Source organism: Lissotriton helveticus, chromosome 8, assembly GCF_964261635.1.
Source record: "Lissotriton helveticus chromosome 8, aLisHel1.1, whole genome shotgun sequence".
NCBI classification, from domain to species: Eukaryota; Metazoa; Chordata; class Amphibia; order Caudata; family Salamandridae; genus Lissotriton; species Lissotriton helveticus.
The window spans coordinates 1461504851-1461528348 of NC_136069.1; the positions used below are offsets into that span (position 1 = coordinate 1461504851).

At 48.6% G+C, this 23498-nt stretch overlaps 1 protein-coding gene across 1 annotated transcript in view; it reads right to left on the reverse strand.

Annotated features, from left to right (window-relative positions):
* Positions 1-23498, reverse strand: part of SCAF4 (SR-related CTD associated factor 4) — a 1013644-nt gene that overhangs the window by 713694 nt on the left and 276452 nt on the right. The window contains exon 10 of the mRNA XM_078658400.1: positions 19976-20128. Within this exon, the coding sequence (XP_078514526.1) occupies positions 19976-20128 (153 nt within the window). The remainder of the gene's footprint in view (positions 1-19975; positions 20129-23498) is intronic.

Sequence of the window (23498 nt, forward strand, 5' to 3'; positions counted from 1 at the left end):
TGTAGCTGCTTTACAGATATCATCTAATGGTATGTTTCCTAAGAATGCCATAGATGCCCCTATTTACGGGTAGAATGAGCCCTAGGAGTAATGGATAAAGTGCGTTTTGCTTTTTGGTAGCAAATTTGAATACACGTAACAATCCATCTAGCAATGCCCGATTTAGAAATAGGATTGCCTTTATGTGGAGGTGAAAATGACACAAACAGTTGTTTAGTTTTACGAAAAGGTTTTGCCCTATCAATGTAGTAGAGAAGCACTCGTTTTACATCTAGTGTGTGTAGCGCTTGTTCTGCAACCGTTTGTGGTTGTGGAAAAAAATACTGCCAATTGATTGGTTGAGATGGAACAGTGAAATGACCTTTGGCAGAAACTTTGGATTGGTTTTAAGAACCACTTTATTGTGATGAAGTTGTTGGGTCCGGATGATTGCACATTGTTGTCCTGGAAGAGTCTTCGAAGTATCACGAGATAGGTGGCTCCTCCCTGGACTACAGTGCGCATGGGCATCCACTCCATGCTCAGATTGTTTTTCGCAATTGTGGCAGAGATGGTGTGATGTAGTAAGTGATGGCCATGCGTGAGAATAAGTATGTAAATTTTGAATGCTACAGCTGCGACAGGCACCGGGGAGGAGGGCAGGCGATATAAATGTCAGCAGCCCTACATGCCAAGAACAGATGCATACTGGTAAGTAGCATATTCCGTTCGAGGCATGTGGGCTGCTGAATTTATATCTATGCATAGAATAAATAGTAGTACCCTCCTTAGCGGCGGTTGCCCGTGCCAGCTGCAGCAGTCTGAAAAAGAGTTCTGAGAACAGCCTGACCTACAGCAGCTTGCTGTTTGGAGTGTACATCCACGCAGTAGTGTTTGGTGAATGTGTGTATGGTGGTCCATGTGGCTGCTCTACATATGTCCTCTAGAGGGATGTTACCTAGGAAAGCCATGGATGCCAACAAATTGCGTGTGGAATGCGCTCGTGGGGGAACTGTTAACATGCGTTTAGCCTTTTGATAACAGATCTGGATGCATTTAACAATCCATCTGGCTATGCCCGATTTAGAAATGGGGTTGCCCTTGTGCTGTGGAGAGAAGGCAACGAACAGTTGTTTAGTTTTCCTGAAATCCTTAGTCCTGTCTATGTAATACAGGAGAGCCCTTTTGACATCTAGTGTGTGCAGTGCTCTGTCTGCCACTGAATCAGGATTTGGGAAGAATACAGGTAGTTCAATAGTTTGGTTGATGTGGAACTGTGACACCACCTTGGGCATGAATTTAGGGTTGGTGCGCAGCACAACCCTATTAGCATGTATCTGAATGAAAGGTTCCCGAATAGTGAGGGCTTGCAGCTCGCTAACTCGTCTTAGCGACGTAATTGCCACCAGAAAAGCCACTTCCCATGTAAGAAATTGTATTTCACAAGAGTGAAGAGGCTCAAATGGTGGGCCCATGAGCCTGGTGAGGACTATGTTGAGGTTCCAGACCGGCGAAGGCGGGTGTCTTTGAGGAATGACCCTTTTAAGTCCCTCCATAAAAGCTTTAATGGCTGGTACTCTGAAAAGGGATAGGTGCTGCCGGGAAACAACCTTTACAACGAACTACCATTACAACGCAACTTTTACAACGCAAACTATTACAACGCATTGCTCTGGGGGGCGCTCTAGGATAGGGAATAGGTTAATTTACTATCCAATAACCTTCCCTACTATCCACGGGGACTGGAGTTGGAATAGTAAATTAAACTATTCACTATCCAGCGCCTAAAAGCATTATGCGTTGTAATGGTATGCGTTGTAAAAGTTGCGATGTAAAGGTAGGCGTTGTAAAAGTATGCGTTGTAACGTCATACATCCGGTGCTGCCTATTCTGAAGATAAGCTGCCATTGCTGCTAAATGTATCCTGATGGAACTAAACGCTAGATTACATTTGTATAGGTGCAGCAAGTAACCTATGATGTTTTGCGTGGAAGCATCAAGTGGATTTATGTTATTATTGGAGCAATAGATAACAAAACGCTTCCATTTTGCTGCGTAGCAGGCCCTGGTGGTAGGTCGCCTAGCCTCCTTTATGATGTCCATGCAGTCAGGGGGCAGGTTTAAGTAGCCAAACTCTAGGACTTCAGGAGCCATATTGCAAGGCTCAACTGCTGCGGATCCGGGTGCTGAATGTCTCCACGGCTCTGAGTGAGGAGACTGGGTGTGAGTCTGAGGCGCTCGTGGGGAACCACAGAGAGTTCGAGGAACGTGGTGTACCACGCTTGCCTTGCCCACGTTGGAGCAACTAGGATGAGCGTCATGGAGTGTTGCCTCAGTTCGCGTGCCACTAGCGGTATGAGTGGAGCTGGAGGAAAGGCGTACGCAAATCTGTTCGACCAGTTCATCCATATTGCATTGCCCTGAGACTGCGGGTGTGGGAACCTGGCGGCGAAGGTGCAGCATTTTGCGTTTTCGTGTGTGGCGAAGAGGTCTATCTCTGGATGCCCCCACCGTTGGAAGTACAGCTGGAGCACCGAGGGGTGCATCTCCCACTCGTGCATCTGATGGCTGTGTCTGCTGAGCAAGTCCGCCATCTGGTTGTCCTTTCCTGGGAGGTGTTCCGCCATGAGGAACATGTTCCTCTGAATGGCCCACTTCCACATGCATTGTGCTAGGTGTGACAATTGTGGAGAGTGTTCCCCCCCCTTGCTTTTGGATGTAATAAATCGCAGTCATGTTGTCTGTCCGGATCAACACGACTGTTGCAGAGATGCAACTTGAACGCCTTCATCGCCATGAAGATCGCCATCAGTTCCAGCAGGTTGATGTGCATCTTCTGCTGTTGCGGTGTCCAGAGTCCCTGCACTGTGTAATGGAGGACATGCGCTCCCCAGCCCTGGAGAGATGCGTCCGTCGTTAGTACTATTTGTGGTACAGGCTCTTGGAACGGTCGTCCCCTGCAAAGGTTTTGTGTGTTCCACCAATGCAGAGAGTTGTACGCACGACCGGTCACCAACACTAGGTCTTTTAGTTGTCCTTGAGCCTGGTTCCACTGACGCGCTAAGCATTCCTGGAGCGGACTCATGTGTAGCCTCGAGTGCGGGACTATAAAGATGCAAGAGGCCATCATGCCTATTAGCTGCATGAACACTTGCGCTGGGAGTGAGTGGTGTGGCCTGAATCTCTGAATTAGCACCTGCATGCTGTTGACTCTCGCTAAGTTGGGGCGCGCTGTGGCAGCGAGCGTGTTTATTTCTGCTCCTAGGTACTGCTGTACTTGGGCTGGCTGCAGATGGGATTTTTGGTAGTTGAGCGAAAATCCCAGACACTGTAGGAGGTGGATTGTGCGTGACATGTGGTCGGCACACTGCTGGGTTGACTTTGCTTGCACAAGCCAGTCGTCCAGATACAGGTAGACATGGATGTGCTGTCTCCGAAGATGCGCGGCCACTGTCGCTAAACACTTCGTAAACACTCTGGGGGCTGTAGTGACCCTGAAAGGCAGGACCTTGAATTGGTAATGCTGGTTGTTGATGGTGAACCTGAGATATTTCCTGTGACTGGGGTGAATGGGAATGTGGAAATAGGCATCCTTTAGATCTAAGGTTGCTAGGAAATCTCCTTGCCTGAGCAACGGCAGAACCTGCTGTAACGTGAGCATATGAAAGTGTTCTGATAGGATATAGTGGATTAGGGGCCTGAGATCTAGGATGGGCCTGAGGGAACTGTCCTTCTTTGGGATTAAAAAGTACAGAGAGTACACTCCTGTTCCTTGTTGTTCTACAGGCACGAGCTCTATGGCCCCTTTTTGCAGCATGGAGATGACTTCTTGCTGCAATAAGTGCATGTGCTCTGCGGACATAGGACGGTGCCGTGGGGGTATGTTGGGTGGAGTGGAAGTGAGCTCTAGACAATAGCCGTGTTGTATAAGTTGTCTCACCCACCTGTCCGTGGTTATGCTTTCCCAGACTGGCAGGAACTGCTGGAGTCTCCCCCCGACCGGTGTTATATGGGCGGCGGGCAGTGACAAGACGTCACTGCTTGTTAGTGGCGGAGGATCTGGCGTTATTATTTCCTCGTCCTCTGCCTTTGGTGCTGTTACCACGGTATCCACCCCTATTGTTCTTGTTATAGGGGGTTTGCGTGCCTCCTTTGTTGTACTGTGCCTTTTGTGACGCTTGTCCTCTCGAGGCTCCCCTGTTACCGGAGCGACGAAAGGAACCGCCCCTGAACTGCTGAGACTGCAGAGCCCCCATGGATTTGGCAGTTTGTGTCCTTTTTAATCTTCTCAAGAGTGGTGTCTACTTCTGGACCAAAGAGGAAGTCGGGGTTTACTGGCTGATTGAGCAGGGTAGTCTGGATTTCTGATTTAAAACCAGAGATGCGGAGCCAGGCATGCCTCCTTAGCATAACGCTAGTGTTAATGGCCCTAGCTGCTGTGTCTGCTGCATCCAATGCGCACTTAATGGACGCGTTGGAGATTAACTTGCCCTCCTGTATAAGCATTTCTGCTCCCTCCTTACAAGTATCTGGCAGGTGTTGAAGGAGCTGCTCTAAAGAGTCGTAGTGTGCCCTGTCATATCTGGCTAACAGGGCTTGGGTATTGGAGATTCTCCAAATATTAGCAGCCTGAGCAGCCACACGTTTCCCAGAGGCTTCGAAGATCTTGGATTCTTTGTCCGGGGGAGGAGCATCACCCGTTGTTTGCGAGTTTGCTCTCTTGCGAGCATTTGCCACCACTAAGGAGTCCAGGGGGAGTTGGCCCTTGATGTAGGTAGGGTCCACGGGCGCAGGCCGGTACTTCCGTTCAATTCTTGGGTTCACCACCCTTGCTTTAGTGGGCTCTTTAAAAATGTCAGTGGCATGTTTGAGCACACCTTTGAGCATAGGTCGAGTTTTTACTGATCTCTCCGATGTGGAGAATGTATCAAAAAGGAAGTCCTCCTCCACAGGGTCAGCGTGCATATCTACGTCATGGTTATGTGCCGCCCTTTCAATGAGCGCGTTGAACGCAGCAGTGTCCTCAGCAGGAGAAGTTTTGACTGCATATGACTGAGTGTCAGGGGTGGTGTGAGGTTCATCGGGTTCAACAGTGTCAGAACATGGCTGGGACTCATCTTGATCAGCGTCCATGGGGTAGGTAAACTGCTCTTCATTGTCCCCTTCCTCCATATCCTCAGTGACCGTTGTAGGTGAGCAGGAATAGCCTTGCCCATATGTGTGTATAGGCTCAAAAAGAATTGGAGAGGTAGTGGAGTCTTTCTTTTTCTTGAGTGGTATTTTGTAAGGCTCCATAGGTGTTTCAGGTCTGATTTTTCATTTGTAAACAGTGGGCCTGCCTGATTCTGAGTCAATGTATAACTTTGACTGTTCGTCGTAGCTCGGTGGCTGGAACTGAACGTGTTCGGCTCGAGGTTGGTCAGGTGCAGCTACTGACGTGGACTTGGATGAGTCTGTAGCTTTTTGGACTTGCACAGCCTTAGGTCTTGCTGTTGGGGGGAGTCCGTATTTGATAGGCGCCAAAGTCGTCGGCGACGGACCGACTTGCTTCGAAGACTTCGGCTTCGATCCGCCCGACTCCGACTGATCCGCGTGCTTGTGCTTTTTCGTCGACTCGACACGTTGCTGTGGAGCGGGGACGCCTGTGCTGGTGGTGGAGGTGTGTTCCTTCGAGCCGATGGTGGTCCTAGGCTCGAAGGCCTTGACTAGTTGCGGCTTCTGGACTTTCGGATCGACGTCCTTTTGGGCCTTGATCCCCTTTGAAGAGTCGCCATCTTTGGAGCTGGGCTTCGACGCCGACGTGAGCGTGACGTGTTTAACGGCAGACACAGTCTTTGTTGCTTCGATCTTCGGGTCGACGCCCCCTGTCGATTCAGAGGGGTTGAGCACCTGTTTTGACTTGGACGGCTCCGAAGTCTTCGAGCCGAAGGCTGCTTCCAACAGTTTCGGTTTCGATTTTGGATCTTTTGATTTCGGTTTTGATTTCTCCACTAAGAGTGGTAGATCAACCGATGGCTCATTAGAAATGTTCTTAGTCGGGCCTTGAAGCGGGACTATAGAACGGAGTCGAAGATCTTGGCTAAGGCCTTCCGGCGATGCCTCGGCCTGAGCCGTGGAAGAGTGTGTGAGGCCCCGCTACTGCGGTTGGGCCTAGCTCCTCGCTTGATTCGTCATCGACGGCTCCAAGAGGTTGTGCGTCGTCTCCTACCTCGACGATGTCTTCATCATGGACGTAGAGTTGTTCCTCGTCCTCGTTATAGGTGGAGTAGTGTTCCGACGCGGGGTCCGATTGTTCAGGTTCGTCGTCTTGTACATTTTCGGTGTCATCCCCACCGAAGATGTTTTCTGGGTCTGGTGCCGATTCACGCGCCGACTGTCGTGCAGCGCGTCGAAGACGGAGAGTTTTCTTCGACCTGAACTTCGAACAGGCCATGCAGCTGGCCTCGTCGTGATCCGGTGAAAGGCACTTGTTGCACACCAGGTGCACGTCGATGTGGGGATATTTACAGTTATAGACGGGGCATCGCTTGAACGGGCTCCGTTCCATCGTAGATCGTCGACGGGCCTTGGCGTCGAAGACTAAAAAGTCTTCCGTAGTCTAGTTCAAAGAACAGGAAAGCTAAAAGGCACTGAACGAAAGACAATACCGACGCCCCTAAGGCCTTTTGGCCTCGAAAAAGAGTAAGCATTACAAATTCCGAACTTGAGCTAAGAAGTACATCCGAACCCAATGGCGGAAAAAAAACAATCTGAGCATGGAGGGGATGCCCATGCGCACTGTAGTCCAGGGAAGAGCCACCTATCTCGTGATACTTCGAAGACTCTTCCAGGACAACAATGTGCAATCATCCGGACCCAACACTAGGCGGCAATCTATGCATGGATATAAATTCAGCAGCCCACATGCCTCGAACATGCTTGTTTCTTTCTGCACCATAGTGTGAACCTCTTCCATTTGGCCACGTAGCACTTTCGCGTGCTTGGTCTTCTTGCCTCTCGGAGTACCCTCAGGGTGCTCTCAGGTAATTTTAGGTGTGCGAACTCTAGGTCTTCAGGAGGTCAGGCTGCCAGGCTGAGGCTTTCCGGCTCTGGATGCAACACCTCTCCGATTTGCATGGAGAGTAGGTCTTTCCTTCTCCCGAATCTGTGTGGTGCACTCCGTGTCATCCCCATAATCTGCGAGTACCAGGTCTGCCTGGCCCACTAGGGTGCGACCAGTATCAGGGTCAAGTTGCTTGTTCTGCACTTGCTGAGTACCTTGTGTATCAGGGGAATCGGCGGAAAAGCGTAAGCAAATGTCTTTGACCAGCTTATCCATAGGGCATTCCCCAGGGACCCTTCCCCTGGTTGCCTGGATGCGAAGTGTTGGCATTTTGCATTTTGGCATGTTGCAAACAGGTCTATCGATGGTGTTCCCCACCTGTCGAACAGTCTCTGTCGCTTGGGCATTGAGCTCCCATTCATGGGAAGCCGATGTCTGTCTGTTGAGCCAGTCCGCTTCGACGTTGTCCTTCCCTGGCAGGTGTATCGCCAGCAGGTCTATTTTGAGTGGGATGGCCCATCTCCATATTTCCTGCGCTAGTTCTGACAGCGGGCTGATTGTGTTCCTCCCTTCTTGTTTATGTAGAACATCGCTGTTGTGTTGTCTGTCTGGATCAACACTGTTTGGTAGTACAGTTTCGTCTGGAAGGCCTTTATTGCGAGGAAAACGATCTTTAGTTCCAGGTAATTGATGTGTTTGACTGCATCTGCAGGTGTCCACAGAACCCTCACTGAGTTTTTCCATGTGTGCTCCACATCCCTTCTGGGATGCGTCTGTGGTGATGGTCACTGTTGGTGGTGTTCGAGGCTTCCCTTTTGTTATGTTTCTTTTGTTCCACCATGATATCTCCTCGTGCACTGCGTGAGTTACAACCACTAGATCTTCCCAACAACTTGTAGCTTGTGACCATTGGTCCTGTAGCCACTCCTGGAGTGGTCTCATGTGGAGTCGTACATTTGGCACTATGTATATGCATGAGGCCATCATGCCTATCATCTTGCTCGCCGTCCACACTGTCAGAGCTCGCCCCTTCTGGTAGAGGCGCGCCTCCTTCAGCAGCGCCAGCGTTCTCTGGTCGCTGGGGGAACACCTTTCCCTGTACGGTGTTGATCTGCGCACCCAAGAAGATTTTTACTTGTTCTGGGTTTTCCCCAGTGGATGGAGAAGGAATATGCTACTTACCAGTATGCATCTGTTCTTGGCATAGAGGGCTGCAGAGTGGTACATTTATGAATAGATCGCCATCTGGTGTTGGGCTCGGATGATTGCACTTGTTTTTCTCTTGGAGAAGTCTTGGTCGTCACGAGAAAGATGACTCCTCCTTTGGGTGCTAGTGCGCATGGGCATCGGCTCCATCCTTAGATTGTTTTGCCATAGTAGGGTTAGATGGAGTAGTGTAATAGAATACAAAAAGAGATGCCCATGTAAGTGTATCTAAATAAGATAATGTTGGGACAGACACAGGTTTCCGGGGAGGCAGGGAGGGCATGTACCACTCTGCAGCCCTCTATGCCAAGAACAGATGCATACTGGTAAGTAGCATATTCCATTCGAGGCATATGGGCTGCAGATGGTACATTTATTTATACAGCAGTTACCTCCCTAGCGGTGGTCACCCGTGTCTGTCGCAACCGTTTGAAATAAAGTTTTTAATACAGCTTGGCCCACTCTGGCTTGTTGTGTAGCCTGCACATCAACACAGTAGTGTTTTGTGAAGGTATGTGGTGTAGACCAAGTTGCTGCTCTGCATATGTCATCTAGGGGAATGTTTCCTAAGAATGCCATAGATGATCCTAGCTTACGTGTAGAATGAGCTCTAGGAGGAACAGCTAATGTTCTCTTTGCTTTTATGTAACATATCTGTATACATCTTACAATCCATCTGGCAATGCCCGCTTTAGAGATAGTATTGCCCTTATGTGTTGGGGAAAACGCTACAAATAGTTGTTTAGTTTTCCTGAAATTTTGTGTCCTTTCTATGTAGTACAATATTGCCCTTTTTACATCTAATGTATGTAGGGCCCTTTCCGCTACCGTCTGTGGTTTTGGGAAAAAGACTGGTAGTTCCACTGGTTGATTGATGTGAAATGCTGAAATTACTTTAGGCAAAAACTTTGGGTTTGTTCTAAGAACCACTTTATTCTGGTGTAACTGTAGGAATGGTTCTTGTATTGTCAATGCCTGTAATTCGCTTACTCTCCTGAGGGAGGTAATGGCTATAAGGAAGGCCACCTTCCATGTAAGGAATTGTATTTCACACCTATGCATAGGTTCGAAAGGTGGTCCCATTAGTCTGGTGAGTACTATGTTGAGGTTCCAGACCGGGGAAGGTGGTAATCTTGGTGGAATGACTCTTAAGGCCTTCCATGAAGGCTTTGATTGCTGGCACTCTAAACAGGGATAGGTGTTGCCTGTTTTGTAGGTACGCTGCTGTAGCTGCTAGATGTACTCTGATAGATGTGTACGCCAGATTACATTGCTGTAAGTGTAGTAAATAGCAAATAATCTCTTTTGTTGATACATCCAGAGGGTTGATGTTATTACTGGTACAGTATACAGCAAACCTTTTCCACTTCGCTGCGTAGCATGCTCTGGTGGTGGGACGTCTCGCCTGCTTAATGATCTCCATACAATTTGGGGGTAGATCTAAGTATCCAAATTCTAGGATTTCAGGAGCCAGATCGCTAGGTTCAGTTGTTTGGGATCTGGGTGCATTATTTCTCCATGGTTCTGTGTAAGGTGCATGGGTAAAATTCTTAGCTTTTGGTGTGGCACCTGTGAGAGTTGCAGGAGCGTGGTGAACCATGGCTGTCGTGCCCACGTGGGTGCTACTAGTATCATGGTCATTGAGTGTTGTTGCAGCTTTCGGACCACTAATGGGATTAGTGGGAGAGGGGGAAAAGCGTATGCAAATTTGTTGGACCAATTTATCCATAACGCATTGCCCTGCGACAGGTGGTGTGGGTACCTGGATGCGAAGCTTCGGCATTTTGCGTTCTGATGGGTGGCAAAGAGATCTATCTCTGGTTGTCCCCATCTTTCGAAGAATGGCTGCAGTATTTGGTGGTGCAGTTCCCATTCGTGTATTTGTTCTGACTGTCTGCTTAAGATGTCTGCTATCTGATTTTGAACTCCTGGTAGGTGTTCGGCTAATAGATAGATGTTTTGAGGAATGGCCCATCTCCAGATTTCCTGCGCTAGTCTGGATAGTTGGAGAGAGTGCGTCCCCCCCTGTTTTTGAATATAATACATTGCTGTCATGTTGTCTGTTCTGATCAGGACTGCTTTGTTGATAACGTGCATTTGAAAGGCTTTCAATGCTAGAAACACTGCTAGTAGTTCTAGATGATTGATGTGCAGTCTTTTTTCCTGCACACTCCATCTTCCCTGTACTGTATATTTCTCCATATGCGCTCCCCATCCAGTGAGTGATGCATCCGCTGTTATTATCACCTGTGGAATTGGTTCTAGGAACGACCACCCCTTGGCAATGTTTGTTGTGTTCCACCACTTCAGAGAGCGGTGTGTGCGGTCGTCTACCAACACCAGATCTGTAATCTGTCCTTGAGCCTGATTCCACTGTGTCGCTAAGCATTCTTGCAGCGGACGCATTTGTAGTTTGGCATATGGTATTAGCAGTATGCAGGATGACATCATCCCTAATAGCTGCATGAACACTCGCGCTGTTAGTGAGTGTTGTGGTTGGAATTTTTGAATGACTGTAAGCATTGTTTGGATCCTGACTGGATTGGGATATACTTTGGCTTTTTCTGTGTCTATAGTAGCCCCTAGATATTGTTGAACCTTGCTTGGTTGCAGGTGTGACTTTGTGTAGTTCACCGTAAACCCTAGCTGGTGCAGCAGCTGAATTGTCTTTTGTGTGTTCTGAAGACATTCTTCTTGTGACTTGGCCTTTATTAGCCAGTCGTCCAAGTAAGGGAAGACATGTATTTGTTGTCTTCTTAGGTGAGCTGCAACCACTGCTAGGCATTGTGTTAACACCCTTGGTGCCGTTGTGACACCAAACGGAAGGACTTTGAACTGATAATGTTGTCCTTCTACCACAAACCTGAGGTATTTCCTGTGGGCTTTGTGAATAGGGATATGAAAGTAAGCGTCTTTTAGATCCAGTGTAGCAAGAAAGTCCCCTTTCTTCAGTAAAGGAAGCACTTGTTGGAGCGTGACCATGTGGAAATGTTCCGAATTTATGTATGCATTGAGAGGTCTGAGGTCTAGTATTGGTCTTAGAGACCCGTCTTTTTTGGGGATCAGGGAGTATAGGGAGTATACTCCTGTTCCTTGTTGGTGTTGTGGAACCTTCTCTATGGCATGCTTTTCTAGCAGGGATAGTACTTCTTGTTTTAACAGTGTTAGGTGATCTTGTCTCATTGGACGCTGTTTGGGGGGATGTTTGGTGGTGTAGCTGTGAGTTCCAGGCAATAACCATGTTGGATAATTTGTCTCACCCACCTGTCTGATCTGATGTTTTCCCAGACAGGTAGGAACTGTGATAGGCGTACCCCGACCGGTGTTAAATGGTCTGGGGGGAGCTGTATGAAGTCACTGCTTTGGGGTTGGAGAGTTGCGGTTGTTGTTTCCGCGACCTCTACCCTTGTTGTTGTTACCTCTGTAACTGCCTCTAGAATTACCTCTGGGTGATGTCGGTGTAAAAGAGGTTGGTTGCTGGATTGTACCTGTATTTTTGGATCCTCCTCTATAGGTGGACCTACGAAAGGAACCTCTTTGGGTTGGCTGTTGCAATGCTCCCATTGATTTAGCCGTTTCCGTATCTTTTTTCATCTTTTCTAAGGCCTCATCTGTCCCTGAGCCGAAAAGTGTTCTCATCAAAAGGTTGGTTCAATAATGATGTTTGTACCTCTTGTTTGAACCCTGAAACTCTGAGCCATGCATGTCTCCTTAGCATGATGCTTGTGTTTATGGATCTTGCTGCAGTGTCTGCTGCGTCTAGGGCGCACTTAATGGAAGTATTAGTTATTATCTTTCCCTCTTGTATGAGTTGATCTGCCTTCTTTTGATGTTCTTTAGGGAGATGCGTGATAAGTTTTTCTAATTCATCATAATGAGCTCTGTCATACCGTGCAAGTAGCGCTTGCGTATTAGCTATGCGCCAGCTGTTTGCCGCTTGTGATGCTACTCTCTTGCCGGAGGCATCTATTAGCTTAGACTCTTTGTCAGGAGGTGGAGCTTCTCCTGTAGTTAAAGAGTTTGCTCTCTTACGAGCGTTTGTAACCACTAGTGAGTCCAGAAGAATTTGTTCCTTGATAAATATTGGGTCTTTTGGAGCTGCCTTATATTTTTTATCAATTCTTGGGTTTAATACCCTAGCCCTCACCGGGTCTTTGAATATTTCTGATGTGTGATTGAGGAGACCCTTAAGCATTGGTAGTGTTCCTGATGTTCTTTGTGCAGCAGGTAGTGTTTCTAACAGGAAATCCTCTATTTGAGGTTCTGCATGTAGCTCTACCTTGTGGTATTTTGCTGCCCTATTAATTAGTTGTGCAAAACGGGTGGTGAAGGTTTTGAGGGATACAGTTCAGGGTCGTTATCATTATCTGACCCTACATTATAATCTTCCCATGGGTCTGCATCCTCTGGGATCGTGTCTTCATCATCCCTAGGATGTTCTCCCTCTCTTGTGTCACTTTCTACGTCTGTTATAGGTGTAGATGAGCGTGGTGTGAAAGGAGTAGTTGGCCTATTGTGAGGAAGAGAAGAGGGTGTGTCTCTAGGTTGTGGAGAAAGGGGAGGAGTTGTATTCGTCCCCACTGTTCTCTTCTTAGGAGGAGGAGTTTTGTCATCCAACTGTTCATTCTTCCTCTTTTAAGGTAGTTCTGTCACTACACCTTGCCAGTTTGTGGATCAATAAACAGAGTCTTTTGTTTAGGATCGGTTTGATGCTCCTGTGTCGGTACCGAAGTTTTTGGTTCCGAAAGGTGCTTTTTCTTCTGACTGTCCATTTGTGTTTTCGGCACCGAAAGTTTATTCGGATCCGATGTTTTCGGTGTCGAGGATGTCTTCAGTGTCGAGGTTGTCTTCGACGTCGAAGCATGTTTCGGTTTCGACATGGACTGTTTAGACTTCGAGCTTTCCTTTGTATGGAGCTTCGGTGTCGATGTCGAGGTGGGCCATTTTTCGGATCCACCATGGTGGGAGACCGAGTGTTTCGGTTTCGTTGCCGGGCCCGAAGGCGGGGCGTCTGAAACTTTTTTCGGTTGTCTGACCGGGCTCGAAGGCGGGGTCGACACCGTGCGGGGTCTGTTCTTTGGTAAAGGGACGTCGTCACTCACGGTTTGATGAACGTCGATTTCCTCGACGTCGGACTCGTCCGCTTCTGACCCCGCCTCGTCCTCCTCTTCTTCCTCCTATTCGGGGTGCTGGTCCTCGAACAGCTCCGGGATTGCCTGTGACTGCATTCTCGATACCTCGTGTCTTCGGGCTCGACGGTTTCTAATCGTCGACTTGGAGGAGAATGCCGCGCAGGCTTCACAGTCCCTGGATTCGTGTTCAGGGGACAAGCAGAGGTTGCACACCTCGTGTAGGTCCTTGTGTGGAAACTTAGCACCACACATTGGACATTTTTTGAATGGAGTCCTTTCCATGGACTCCGGGCTGGACTACGTCGAGATGGGCCTCTTGGTCTCGTCGACGTAGCAGTTGGAAATCTTGTTGTTGACGTCGAAACGGAAGTGTAGCCGCGTTCGATAACAATACCGTCGAATTGGAAAGGGAATACGCGCCGAATATAACTTTCTTTGTCGAAGTCGATCCGGAGCGCTTCGATCCTCATCCGAACCCGATGGCGGGGAAAAAACAATCTAAGGATGGAGCCGATGCCCATGCGCACTAGCACCCAAAGGAGGAGTCATCGATCTCGTGAAGACAAAGACTTCTCCAAGAGAAAAACAAGTGCAATCATCCGAGCCCAACACCAGATGGCGATCTATTCATAAATGTACCATCTGCAGCCCATATGCCTCGAACACCCAGGGCCATCAGTGTGTCTGGCACTCGCTGTGAATGCCGTTTGCATGTCTTGTATGACCCTGCCTTTATTAGCCAGTCGTCCAGGTAAGGGTATACGTGGATCCCTTCCCTCCTTAAGTGTGCTGTGACTGCTGCGAGGCACTTTGTGAATACCTTTGGTGCTGATTTCAGTCCGAATGCCAGGGCCGTGAATTGGTAGTGATCTGTGTTGATGGCAAATCTTAGCAGATGTTTGTGCCGCCTGTTCATTGGGATGTGCAGGTAGGCATCTTTGAGGTCTATGGTGACCATGAAGTCCCCGCCTTGTATCTGAGGAAGGGCCTCTTGCAGGGACGTCATTTTTAATTTTTGTGTTTTTATGTATTTGTTGAGGAACCTTAGGTCCAGGATGGGTCTCATTGTTTCGTCTACCTTTGGTAGCAGGAAGTACATTGAGTACACCCCCCTGTTCCTCTCTGTGGGAGGTACAGGCTCGATAGCCTCCTTCAGCAGGAGTTCTTTGGCTTCCCTTTGAAGTAGTTCTAGTTCCTTCTTTGCAAGTGCTCTTTTTTTTTTTGTTTGGTGGTGTTCTTTCCAACTCCATGCAGTATCCGTACTGTATGGTGTTGAGGATCCATATGTCTGTAGTTATTTTCTTCTACTCCTGGAAGAAAAGGTTCAGTCTTCCTCCCACCGGTGTTACGTGCTCTTGGATGTTTAACCCGAGCCACTCCTCTTTGTTGTAGCTGTGCTCCACCCTGGGAGTTTTTGAAAAGGTGGACACTTGTAGCATGGCAGAGTCACTTGGAGGTGGGTTGTTGTCCACCCCTTCTATTGCTTCCACGTCCATTCGCCCTCCCGCAAAAGGACTGGTCCCTCTGTTGGTATTGCCAGTGTTGCTTTTGCTTGTCTTGTTGCGTCTGGGTCTCGCCCTGGTGGGACTGGTGGAATGCCTGGTGCGAAGTTCCCGGCTGGTTTCCCCCTCTCCCGTTTGGTCTCCGTGACAGGGTCCCTCTCTTTGTCCCTCTGAATTGCAAGGTCCCATGGATCTTGCGGTGTCGTTGTCTTTTATCAGCTGGGTGAGCTTTTCGTCCACTGGTGCTCCGAACAGTGTCTCTCTGTTGAACGGGGTGTTCAGGATGTTGTGTTGCAACTCCGGTTTAAAACCTGGGATTCTGAGCCAGGCTGGTCTCCTTTCCGTGATGCCCAGCATCATAAGTCTACTGGATGTGTCTGCACCGTCCAGTGCGGTTTTTAGGCTAGAATTTGCCACGTTCTTCCCCCCCTCTACCAGGTGCGAAGCTCTTTGCTGGTATTCTTGTGGTAGGTGTTTGACTAACTGGCCCAGTTCGTCCAAGATCTGGTATTGATGCCTGTTCAGCAGGGCGTTGGAATTAGCCATGCGCCAGTGCGTTGCGGTATTCCTCTTGATCTTTCTCCCTGTCAGGTCCATCCTTCTGCTCTCCTTGTCTGGAGGTGGGCCTGAAGTTGTCGGGACATTGGCCTTTTTCTTGCTCTTGCCGCAATGATGGAGTCCGCAGTGACCGATCCCTGGATGTAGGGTGGGTCCTTGGAGGAGTGCTTGTACTTTTTCTCCATCCTGGGTGTGACAGGTTTGCAAGTTGCAGGCTCTTTGAAGGCCTCTCTCCCTTGCCCTTTGATGCTTTCGAGCATTGGCAGGTACTGGCTCCTAGTTTGTATTGGGAGCAGTGTTTCCAAGAGGAAATCCGCCTTCGTCTGTTCCTCCTCGAGTTTTACCCTGAATGCTGTTGCTGCGTTCTTGATGACTTCACTGTATAGTCCAATGTCGTCAGGCGGCGAGGGCCTCGCAGGATATGTGTCCACTCCCTCTTCTGGACTCTCGGTTTCGAGGTCCTGCCACTCTAGGTCCTGTGTCTCAGAGTATGTCGAGCCCTGGATTGTCCTCTGGTCGTCATCTGCCTCCTCCTCATAGTAGAGGCTCTCTTCTTCCAGATATTCCAGATCTTCCTGGCTTTCCGACGGTCCTTCGACGACTAACTCTTCTTCTTCCTGGACTAACTCTACCACCGGTGGCTTTGGTTTCGACGGAAGTACATAAGCTTTCATCCTTTTCACGAAATCTTTTTGTTGCAGGATGTTCTCCATCTCTGCCTCGAGTCTTCTCTTCTTTCTTTCCATCTCGGCAGCCTGTTCGGTGTCGAGTGGTTCTGCCGGTCTCTTCGTCTGGTAAGCCGGCGTCGAGACGGGTTTCGGCGTCAAGACGGGTCTTGGGTCCTTCATCGGCGTCGAGTGTTCCTTTTCATGGACGCTTTTCGACGACCTTGTCTGGTCGCCGTCCTTCGGCGCCTGGGAGTCCTTCTGTGAGGATCTGCTGGGCCTGGATGTCACTGCTGACGGCGCTTTCGAGGTTCTGCCTTCGTTTTTTTGAGAGTCTTGGACAGACTGTCGAGAGTCTTTCGGGCCTTTTTGGGGCACAGAGTCTCCCACCTTTTCAGGAGTCTTCTTATTATCGGTTTATACGACCGTGTAGCCGTCGTCTTCTTCGGCGACGTAATCTTCCTCGTCGGTCGAGAGTCCCAGGTCTCGAAGGGACGGTGGTTGGCCCTTGCCCTGCATGGCGAAGTTAGCTCTTCTTTGCCTTTGTCTCACTCAAATGGTCTTTGGCGTAAAGTCGGAGCAGGCGTTGCAGTCCCTGCTTTCGTGGTCGACCGGGAGGCAGAGGTTGCAAACCGGGTGTTGGTCTTTCTGCGCGTACTTGTGGTGGCAGTTACGGCAGAATTTGAACGGTGTGTTGTCCATCTCTTGCGTTCAGGGGGCCCCCTGAGTGCGCATTCTCTTCTGGACGTCGAAGTTCTTCGAAAATCATCTTCTTTCGTCGTCCCCTTCGATGATGTAGTCTCACGTCGTCTTCTCAACTCTTTTCTTCCAAAAACTAGGCTTTTGGCTTCTCTTATTCTCCAAACCTCTGGAGCCCTCTCAGGAACGATCCACACCCAACGGCGGAGAAAAGAATCTGAAGATGGCACCCAAGGGTGGCAGCTTCCGCAGAAAGCATGCCGACGTCACGGGACGTCACGGGAAGGACACCAAAAGGTGGGACGTCGACGCCCACCTGGGCTAAGGGAATTTTATTTTTTTTTAAACAAAGAAAAGACTAAGATTCGGGACCCAACCACTAGACCGCGGAATAATGCACAGCATAGTGAATCTAGAAAGATTCACGCTGCAAAAATACAGGTTACTAGTAAACCCGCTAGGGATTACTTTTGCAGTTCAGTACTGGGCTGAAAGGTACCGTACTGGCTTCTCCGCTGATCACAGGTGAGTATTTTCGAATTCGGATTTTGGCTGATTTTATAGGAATATTTTCAGTTTTCAAAACTTCACACTTGGAAAATTTTCGAGTCAAAATGGGTCAATAATATCCAATGGCAGGTAAGTGAATTACCGGTTTCCAGGTGAGTACTTGATTGGTAAAGTTAGGGTTCTGGGCGTAGACTCAGGGGTCCCCCAGGGTCAGGTGAGTACAGTTAGTTCAGTCCCAGCGGCACAGGGGCGGCCGGGTGCAGAGGTTGGTAGGCCCAATGTTATCCAATGAGGGAAAGGGGACCTTCGCTTGGTGGCTGCTGGCTAGCAGGCCACGCGGCCCTGGGAGCTGGGCTCCTGGTCACTTGCTCTGGGCAAGGGGGGGGAAGTAGGATAGGGCAAAGAGGTCACAGCCAGCGGCACTCCGGCTGCTGGGTGCAGGGTGCTTTTGAGCCGTCGGGCGCTCAATGTAATCCAATGAAGATCTTGGAAAAGGAACAAAGGCTGCAGGCTCGGGGACGGTGACTCTCCAGGGGCGACCAGCACTTCGAGAGGTAAGTTGGGATCTTGGAGCACAGGTAGGTACCCCAAAGGGAGGCACAGGGGGTCGCGGAGCGCCGGGTGCAGGGGTGTCTTTGGGGGTCGGAAAAGCTTACCCTCGGCAGGTCGCGGTTGGGTTGGCCCCTGGTTCTGAGTCTGCAGGCATCGGCTGGTCCGTCGAAGAGGGTCTTTGGGCACTGGACTTCGGTCCCAGTCGCCGGGGGGACGTCCTCGTGGTCTTGGTTTGGGTTGGCCCGGCCCGGGCTCGGCTGGTGCAGAGTGGGCTGGTCCGAGGCTTCTTGGTGAGCACCAGGTGGGTTGTTGCAGCAGAGCATCTGCTGATGGGAGTCCTAATCTTCGAGAGGGTCAAGGCAGGCAGGTCCTCAGGGTGTCCCAAGGTTGCTGTCCGCGGAGGTCGCCGGAATTAGGCAGGAGCAGGTTCCAGGATCAACAGGCCGGTAGGGCTGGGGCCAAGTCGGTTGTTGTTGTCCTGTTAGCAGCTGCGCGGCGGGTCGTCTTCTTCTTGATCTTCTTTCTTCTTTTGATATCGGGATCTCTGGAAGGAAGGTTCAGGGAGCCCCTAAATACTACATTTAGGGGTGTTACAGGTAGGGCAAGGGCAGGGACCAATGGGTCCCTGTCCTGGGGTGAGTACACCCCCTGCTCCTCTCCTGTGGGAGGGGGGCAGGAGCCTAGCTGGGATTGGGCAGGACTCCCCATATACAAGATGGCCAGAGCCCGGGGTCGTGCTTCACCTCGCCTCCTCCACATGAGGGGTGGAGTTGGCACAGGTTGGCACACCCCCCTCACGTACTTTTCCCGCCAGTCTTCCCGCCAGAGTGGGGGTAGGAATGGTGGGGAGCTGGGGGCTGGTTGCTGGGTACAGCAAATGGTCTGGAGAAGCTCTCAGAGGCGGTATGCCTTTGAAGCTTCCCACTGTCCATCCTGGGGGAGGAGACATAGGACCTCACCCAGGATGTGCTTTGTTGCAGACCCAGGAGAGCGGGGGGGCTCTCCACCCAGGGGTCCAGCAACAGGTCTGCTGTGTGGCAGCCTCTGCAGCCACTCAGCCCAGACGTGGATTGTAGGTTCGGGTTTTTGGAGGGCATCTCTAAGATGCTCTCTCGTGCATTTTACATTAAATCCCACACTGGCATCAGTGCGGGATTAATGTGCTGAGAAGTTTGGTACCAAACTTGTCAGTCTTCAGTGTAGCCATTGTGGTGCTGTGGAGTTCGTGAATGACAACCTCCCAGCACCATATACTCTTAAATGGCAACACTGCACTTACAGTGCCCAGGAATGGCCCTGGGTACTGTAGGGGCACAGGGCTCATGCACCTGGGCCCTCACCTCTGGCATAGGGCAGCCAGCTAGAGGGGTGACTGAAGTATGCCAGGGCAGTGGGTTCTGTGGGCATGGCACACAGTGATGTGTGCTATGTCGACTCTTGCTTTAGTTCTGTACTCAGGCACTCAGCCTGCAAAGGCAGTGTGTGGGTGCCAGGGTACAGGGCCCTTGAGGGTGGCACAATAAGTCCTGCAGCCCTCAGGGGTCTTCTCTGGTCACCATGCCCTGGGTACCTAGGTTACCATTTACTAGGGGCTGACAGGTGGCCAGAGATGCCAATTGGGTAGTTTGTTTCAGCATAGCTTGTCATTGTAGGGAAGGAACACAGGCCCTGGGTACCTGATTGGCAGGGACCCAGGGCACACTCAGTCAAAGTACATCAGCAGTTCAGAAAAAAGTGGGGGCATACCAAGGCAAGAAAGATGGCACTTTCTCACACATACCATATAAAGAACCAGCTTCCTACATCCCATAGACTAACACTGGGTATCTGACACTGTATTGCACCACTTTACCCAGCTGCCCTAGTTCGGCTGGAGGTGAACTTTTGGTGCTGCCTTGGACCGTACCCTGTTCTCATCTTAAGTCCTGAGGAATCGCTCTAAGACGTTTTAAAACATTTCCTACACTCAGGTTCTTGAATAATGTACTATGCAGTTTCTAAATCTTAAGAGTTTCATAATTGAAAAAAATGGGATGCTCAAGAGCAACCCTACAAGCAGAAAGTGCGGTAGAAAGAGAAAAACCTGTCTGCATAGTTATTCTTAAATCATCTTTTGCAGAACCAAATTACCTTTTTGAAGGCAGTGTTCTGCTCTGGTTGCTGGGTGGTTGTGCCTTGCAACGGAGCGGTAATGGACTGCACCTGAGTCATTACATTATTGTCAAGGACTGGCGGAGACTGTGGTTTTGATGGCTGTTGGAAAGTCTGGAGAAACTGCTGGAGCTTATGGAAGAGGGGAAAAAAAGTTAGTTCTACAAAGTACAAATTTACTATTTCCATGTATATTTACTGTTTTTAAAGGCGACTCAAGGGCATTCCATATTAATCTACAGCAAAAAAGCGAGAAGAAATACATTTCATCACCCAGGAGGTAGAACACCATTTTGGTTGGATATGAACAAATTTGTTCCAGGACAGGTTGTGTAGATGGGAAAATATTGCTTACAAACGTTAAGATACTTTCAAGACAATGAACAGGAAAAGAAAATACTACTTAAAGCCAACAGCACTAAACCCCTGTTTGAGACCAAAATCAATCAATGTTCATTATGGTTATATTAAGAAAGCAATATGTATTTCATGCAAATACTGGACCATTCAAAATATGTGCCCTATACAACCAGGACTAGACTCTACCGTATGTATAGGAGTGATACACAAATGCTTCCGGGGATGTGACGGAATATGCACTTTCTTACATACATTGTGGGACTTCCCCTTAATACAGAGTTACTGGAATAAAATCACGCAGGTGATTGCTATGGTTACAGAGCAGAGTGTCCAACCAGATGCACCATGTATATAATATGCATTGCAGGGGACACTAACTGGCCAAAGTATGCCACACTATGGCTCACAATAGCAGACACAATAGCCAAAAGGAATATAGCTAGGAGCTGGGGAGCAAAGGAACGCCCCAGAGTCAAAGATTAGGAAGCGGAATTAGACTGGTACTGTGCAGCTGAAAAAACAATATACAAAAGCAGAGGATGCCCGGGGAAGTGAGACAAAATTTGGAAAAAATTGATAGAATACAGAAGGATCTGAAAGGATATAATGCTGACATGAATGTAACCTATGGTAGGCTAACATTGAGGTGTAAAAGATCGGAGTTACTGGACTTAGGATTAGAATGTTGCTAATGTAAATGTTTCAGAAAAGAAACCCATTTGTAGACAAGATAAGTTGTAATCCAGATCTTGTATAATATACAAAGCTATCACACACTGACTGCATTTCTGCTAAAGTGAAGTCCTCTGCATGGCTTTGAAAAACTGTGCTGCTCAACCTTTTGTTTGTTTGAACAGTCCAGTATTTCCTATCATGGAGCTCTAAAATAATGCAAGTACACTGTACTTGATAAGTGGACTTTTGATTCGGTTTGTCTCATATCAAGAGGTTAGGCAGAAGTGTTGTGTGAGAAACCCAGGCTATAAGGTGACTGCCGATCTTCGAAGTGCAATTCTAGTCCAAGGACAATGCATTTTTGTTTCTTCACTTTTTATGCTGTGAATGGGAAGAGCTGCAGACTAGCGCTCTCTAGTGAAGGACTGCCCAGTCCATAGAAGGAAAATGCTACTTACCAGTATGCATCTGTTCTTGGCATGTAGAGCTACAGATTTCTACACTTTGCATTAGATCGCCACCTGGTGGTGGGCTCGGATGATTGTATGTTGTCATCTTGGAAGAAGTCTTTGTAGTCCCGAGATAGGTGACTCCTCCCTTGGACGATAGTGCGCATGGGCATCGGCTCCATCCTTAGATTGTTTTTCGCCATGATAGGAAATGATGGAGTTAGTAGAGAGAAAGAAGGGATGGCCATGCGTGTATATCTAATTAAGATAAAACTGGAACAGATACAGGTCCCGGGGAGGCGGGAGGGCATGTAGAAATCTGCAGCTCTACATGCCAAGAACAGATGCATACTGGTAAGTAGCATTTTCCGTTCGAGGCATATGAGCTGCAGATTCTACACTTTGCATCGATTGTGCAGCAGTGTCTCCCCTAACGGTGGTCACCTGTATCTGTTGCAGTAGTTTGAAAGAGTTTTGAGGACAGTTTGGCCTACTGCAGCTTGCTGCTTGGCTTGCACATCAACACAATAGTGTTTAGTGAAGGTGTGTGTTGTAGTCCATGTTGCTGCCTTGCAGATGTCTTCTAGGGGAATGTTCACCAAGAAAGCCATGGAGGCTTCTAGTTTGTGTGTGGAGTGCGCTCTAGGAGGAACTGTTAATGTGCGTTTTGCCTTGTGATAGCATATTTGCATAGATTTAACAATCCACCTTGCAATTCCTGATTTAGAAATGGGGTTGCCTTTATGTGGTGGTAAATAGTTGCTTTGTTTTGAGAAAGGATTTGGTCCTATCGATGTAATAGAGAACAGCTCTTTTGAGTGTGTGTAGAGCTCTCTCTGCTACAGAGTCTAGGTTTTGAAAAAACACTGGTAACTCTATAGATTGGTTTAGATGAAAAGGAGTAATTACTTTAGGAAGGAATTTAGGATAAGTCCTTAGAACCACTTTGTTACGGTGTAATTGTAAGAATGGTTCTTGTATAGTGAAAGCTTGAATCTCACCAACTCTTCTAAGAGAGATAATAGCAAAGAGGAAAGCTGTTTTACATGTGAGAAATTGCAGTTCACATTTGTGTAAAGGTTCAAAAGGGGGTCCCATGAGCCTGGTAAGAACAATGTTTAGGTTCCAGACTGGAGAGGGTGGTAACCTAGGAGGAATAATTATTTTTAATCATTCCATAAAAGCTTTTATTGCTGGTACTCTAAACAACGACATAGGTTGTCTGCTTTGTAGGTATGCCGCAATGGCTGCAAGATGTAATCGTATAGATGAATATGCCAGATTACATCTCTGTAAATGGAGAAGGTAACAGATAATATTTTGGATGGAAACAACTAAAGGATCAATTTGATTATTAGTGCAGTAAATGGCAAATCTTTAACATTTAGCAGCATAGCAAGCTCTAGTAGTAGGTCTTCTGGCTTCTTTAATGATATTCATACAGTCTGGTGGCAGGTTAAGGTAACCAAACTGCAAGACTTCAGGAGCCAGATCACCAGATTCAGTTGACTTGGATCTGGATGCCGATGTCTCCATGGTTCTGCGTTAGCATGGATGGTGTCAGAGATAGTTTTTGGTGTGGAACTATAGAAAGTTCTAGCAGTGTGGTGAACCACGGTTGGCATGCCCATGTGGAAGCTACCAGGATCAGTTTGAGAGACTGTTGTCTGAGCTTGCGTACCACTAGTGGTATTAGTGGGATTGGCGGAAAAGCGTACTCAAATCTGCCTGACAAGTTCATCCATATCGCTCTGCCCTTGGACAACGGGTGTGGAAACCAGGCGGCGAAGGTTGGGCATTTTGCGTTTTCGTGTGTGGCAAACAGTTCTATGTCTGGATGACCCCACTTGTGAAAGAATGGTTGAAGAACTTGCAGATGTAGTTCCCATTCGTGAATCTGTTGTGTCTGTCGACTTAACAGATCAGCTATCTGATTGTGAGCTCCTGGAAGGTGTTCTGCAAGCAGATATATCTTTTGTGGAATGGCCCATCTCAAAATGTTTTGTGCAAGCTGGGAC